This window comes from Propithecus coquereli, unplaced genomic scaffold (assembly GCF_000956105.1).
Source record: "Propithecus coquereli isolate 6110/MARCELLA unplaced genomic scaffold, Pcoq_1.0 Scaffold73, whole genome shotgun sequence".
In the NCBI taxonomy this organism is placed as follows: domain Eukaryota; kingdom Metazoa; phylum Chordata; class Mammalia; order Primates; family Indriidae; genus Propithecus; species Propithecus coquereli.
Genome location: NW_012153396.1, coordinates 2440736 through 2445536, shown reverse-complemented (window position 1 = coordinate 2445536; position 4801 = coordinate 2440736). Strand labels below are relative to the sequence as shown.

Sequence of the window (4801 nt, the reverse complement as noted above, 5' to 3'; positions counted from 1 at the left end):
AGTTGTCCAGCTAATTTCTTTCTATTTTTAGTAGAGACGGGGTCTCGCTCTTGCTCAGGCTGGTCTTGAACTCCTGACCTTGAGCGATCCTCTTGCTTTGGCCTCCCAGAGTGCTAGGATTATAGGTGTGAACCATCGCGCCCAGCCTGGAAATGTGCATTTTTTAAAAGGTCTCCCAATGGATCTGTTACAGAGCTAGACATGGGATCTCTGCAGCCAGAAGGGCTGACACTTCACTAATGCCCTTCTATGGAATACTGGGTACTTCAGCTATATTCCTTAACCAAAGCCTTATTTTTCTCGTCTGTAAAATGGGGGATAATACTACTTAGTAGGGTTATTTTTAAATTAGCAGAGATATTCCTACACAGTATTCCTGGTCAAAAAAAAAAGGGGGGGGGATAATATCTAAGTCGGCACTTAACTATAGATGGTCCCTGACTTATGATGGTTCGACATACTATTTTTCGACTTTACAACAGGTTTATAAAGACATAATCCCATTGTAAGTTGAGAAGCATATGTAGAGGTTACTTATTGTTATCATGATTATTATTTGGGAGCCCAGAGGAGATTAAGATGCCATTGCAGGGCATGCTAATAGGTCACCAGATGTTTGGATTAGAAATGCTGTGCCCAGAGCCTGCTACTCAGTAATAGTTATAATGTTTATTGTGGTTGCTGAGATTGACTGGTGGGTCTGTACCCCGCCCCCCCGTCTGTCTCTCCACCAACTCCGGCATCCCTGATGGAAGAGGAGGAGAAAGGAGGAAAGGAGCTGGAGGCAGGGCAGATCACATACCTGGTTGTTTTTCCCTTTTTGATGACATCTGCTTTGCATCTCAGGGGAGGCCTCCCAGCGGATCTAGTAGGAGTAAAGGGAATGGGCTGATGCATTGACCCCAAAACTCATTACTCACAGGACCAGGCAATAGGATCCCAGGGAGCTGGGGAAATTGGGGTGAGGATGAATTTCAGGAGCAGCATTGGATGCAAGGGACATCTTGTTTGGGATGGGCAGTGCTGTCTGACTAGGGAGCTGTGGAAGGCTGGCAGGGTTTCAGGGAAATTGAGGTCCCATGGAGCTTGATGAGGCTGGAGGCTGGGTGGTCTGGGATCCAGGGGCTGACCTCTTTGTGAGCCCCATCTCCTATGTCGTGGGCACTGAGAGAGAACAGGGCACCTCGGGCTCCCACCAGCAGCCTCTCTGAGGCTTCCTCCAGCAGCAGTGTTGAGTAGTTCTGGGCTTGGGCCTTGAAATGCCGGGTCCCAGAGAGCTCTGGGGAGAGTGGGAGCAGTGAGCCAAGTTCTGGGGCCTCCCAACCCCCAGCCTGGGCTCCCATTGTCTTTTGAGGTTGAGGGTCTAACCTTCGTAAGGGATGGTCATCCGAGGGGTAGCATCTAGTTCTCTGGATGGTCTCCGCAGGGAGGGTCCAGGCACTGCAGTTACTGTGAAGAAGCTCAGGAGGAGTGGCCAGAGCCTCCCAAACATCTTCCTGGGGAGGCCCAGACCAAGACCTCCAAGGGGAGCCAGGGCCAGACTCACGGGGGAGAGGGATGGGAAGAACAGTCACAGGGGTCAAAGTCTAACGAGGTCACTTGGAAGTCCAGGGGTCATAAGGCCATGGGGGTCAAGGAGTCATGGGGCCAAGGGGGGTCCTGGAATTGGGGGAACATTGAGTCATAGGGTTGTGTGGCCATGGAATCCCAGCTAAGAGGTCAGAGAGAGGGATGGATCACATGCCTTTCTGCATCAAATGTAAACTCCATGGTGAGAGGGAGTTGAGAAGTTATAGAAGGGTTGTAGGTTATTGATGGGGTCACCCTGCCCCCAACAGCAGGGCTAGTCCTGGTTTTCTGAGGTCTGTTTTCTGAAGAAAAAACGGAAAAAAAGCTCTTTGATCTGTGTGTGGGTGGAAGATGTATGGCATTACCCAGACTTCAGGGGGTACTGAAGGGAGGAGGTCAAGCCTCCACAGAACTCCCACGCCAGGATCAACTCGCAGTCATTCTGTCCTTCCCTCTGTTCCGATGCAGGAGGCCGGGGTGGAACTCACCCTCCTTACAAGACCCTAGACTCCCCCAACCCAAACCCAAGGTAATAGTACCTTCTAGCAGAGTCAGCAGCTCTGCTAGGACCCCATCTTGGTGGAGTCAGGTTCTGAGAGAATGCCTCCTCCTCCCAACAATGAGACTCAACTCGGGCAGCTGCGGGGGTGCCTTATGCAGGAAGGCCTGACCAGAGACGTTTAATGGGCCTTTGTTTATTTTGTCCTGTTTTCCCTTTGTTTTTTCTTTTCCCTTGCCTGAGACCTCCTTCTGGAATTTCTCTTTAATTATAACTTTCTCTTGGCATTCCTTTCCAAGGGGGGTGCACATCTCTGCCCATGCAAGTCTGTACTGCACCCTTTGGCTAGGCATCCACACATGTCCCTACCTGCAGTCAGGCACTCACGGGCACAGGGGGTGGGAATCCGGGTCCCCCTAGCCACACAGTTACAGTGTCTGTGCAGGAGGCTGTAGTGTGTAAGGCCAGTTACTTGAGACATGAGCAACGTGGAGAAGGTAAACAATGGGATCCCTGAGCTCTTGGACCCCTCCCCTGGCACATCTTAGAGACCGTTCCCACATCTGGACCCTCCCTCAAGCCAACCAGCTGGGGATGGGTGGCAGGCCTCTCCCAACCCCTGTAGCAGGACTCCTGGTCTCTGGGGGGCTCCTGAAGGCTTCCTGGGCTGGGTTAGGTGTGGAGGAGACCTGACCCCCCCGCGTCTCATCAGACACCCATAGGCAGTGCGAGAGGGTGCCATTGGCAGGCATCACCCTTATTTTCCTGGTGAAATATTAACTCTCTGGCCTTGAAAAGAGGGGAGGGATCAGGAGCTGGCCAGAAGGATAACAGGAATTTGGAGCATTTATTCAAGAGGCAAAGGTCAGCAATGTAGTGGCAGAGCCCAGAGGTGGGAGAGTAGAATACGAAAGGGAGAAAAGAGGGTCCTTGGACCATAGAAAGGTCACCAGCTCCTGGTTTGGGGGCTGGGGCAGAGGAGGCTCAAGGCAAGCTGCCCATGCCTCACCCCTGACTGTAGAGGCACACCTGTTTATCTTTGGGACCTCCTGTTTGCTCAGCATAGGAGGGGGAGCCTGTGGCCAGGAGGGATCAGTCTCTAGGATTGGCCAGGAGGAACACACCCAGGCTGGAAGAACCACTCAGTGTGGTGTAGGGGGCGCACTTATACAGGTTTACTCTAAGAATCACACGGGGCCAGAGGAAGGTGATAGGCGTGCACACAGGTGCACACATTCACAAGGAGTACTGTGAACACATGGATTCACAGGAGGGTCATTCACACACACACAGAGGGAGGTTTGTGCACACATATGTTACATGGAGGGCCATGGCCACATGTAGTCATACATATTCACAAGGTTGTATTCACATGCCCATCCATTCAGCAGGTCACACAGCCTGAGATTGACAAGGAGAGATAAACCCACACATGTGGGTTTATGTCAAAGATTGTACACCTATTCAACAGGAGGGCCCTGCACATACATAGGTATATGTAGGGATGTGCACACAAACACATTGATACAGTGGGTCAGGCACAATCCTATTCATAGAAGGGTCAAGTACATGTGTGTTCACAGAGTCCTCAAATACACCACACAATTATATCCATGCAGATACAAGCACACATGCATACAAGGTCTAGTTCTTGCTGCAGGCTTGGAGGCTGCTAGTGTCCAGTGGGGTGAGATGTAGAGCAGAACCCTGCCTCCCTTCTCGAAAGTCCCAGTTCTAAGGCCAGATTCCAAGTGTGTGTGCGGTGACGGGGGAGGCTTCTGACCCAGATGCTCAAATGGGATGGGTGCACGGTTCAAGGCTGCTCTGCAACGGAGGGAGCAGGTAACTAACCCAGGCAGGAGGAGGCTCCTAGCTTTAGCAAAGGGAATATGCAATGGAACACATAACTTAGCACTCCCCTACCCCCAGGTATACTGCAGTTCTAGATAGGGGAGTTGGGCTGGAGTACCTCAGCCCCCGTTTAACCTGTTGGGAGGGAAGGTGGGGCTAAATGGGCGGGGCATAACCCCCCTTCCCCCCCGCCGTGGGGAAGCGGGTTCAAGGTCTCTAGTCCACACCCCACACTCCACCCTGAGTTCCACAGTACTGGTTCCTCCCCAGAGCCAGCCCCCTGAACTCTGATCTTCCCTCTATTAGATCCTAGGGTGGAGGGAACTGGGGAGGGGAGACCCTCCAAACAGGATCAAGGGAGAATCAGCAGGTTCTCGACCTTCATCCCAGACGTCCACCTGCCTAGAGTAGGCGGTATCTCCCTCTGCCCAGCAGGATGGCGATCTCTCCTGGTTTGAGAGAGCCCCTCCCCCGCCACCCCCTCCCTCCAACATGCTGGACAGTCCGCGGTTCTCTCATTTCGTCAGGTCTAACCTCAGTCTCTACTGCTGCAGCTCGAGGACAACCTCTCCTTCGATCCCGCCGGACGCCGGGAGACGTGACCCAGATCTCGGGGAACATTGTTCGCCACGCGGCCCCCTCCCTCCGCCGGTCCCCGACTCCATGGTGGCCGGTCTGCACCCAGCGCGGCCCGAGGCCTGGCCCGCGCCCCTCTAAAGCCTTTATGCAGGACCGGGGGACTTGGCGGTGAGAATGGCCTGGCCCAGCTCGGAGGGTGGAATGGACGTGGGGAAGGGTTTGCCTGACCTCCGCCCCCCGGCTCGGGCCCGGCCGCCGCTCGCACTCTCCGCCTCCCTCACCTTTGCGCTCGGATCCCGGGCC

General features: G+C 53.8%; 1 protein-coding gene across 1 annotated transcript in view; it reads right to left on the bottom strand.

The window, feature by feature from the left end:
- The window catches only part of SEMA4G (sema domain, immunoglobulin domain (Ig), transmembrane domain (TM) and short cytoplasmic domain, (semaphorin) 4G), a 10605-nt gene extending 9050 nt beyond the window's left edge, over nt 1-1555 (bottom strand). The window contains exons 1-3 of the mRNA XM_012661725.1: nt 1369-1555; nt 1131-1279; nt 803-865 (exon numbers count right to left, since the gene is read on the bottom strand). Coding sequence (XP_012517179.1) covers nt 803-865; nt 1131-1279; nt 1369-1492 — 336 coding nt within the window. The 5' untranslated portion in view covers nt 1493-1555. The remainder of the gene's footprint in view (nt 1-802; nt 866-1130; nt 1280-1368) is intronic.
- Between the last annotated feature and the right edge of the window lie 3246 nt (nt 1556-4801).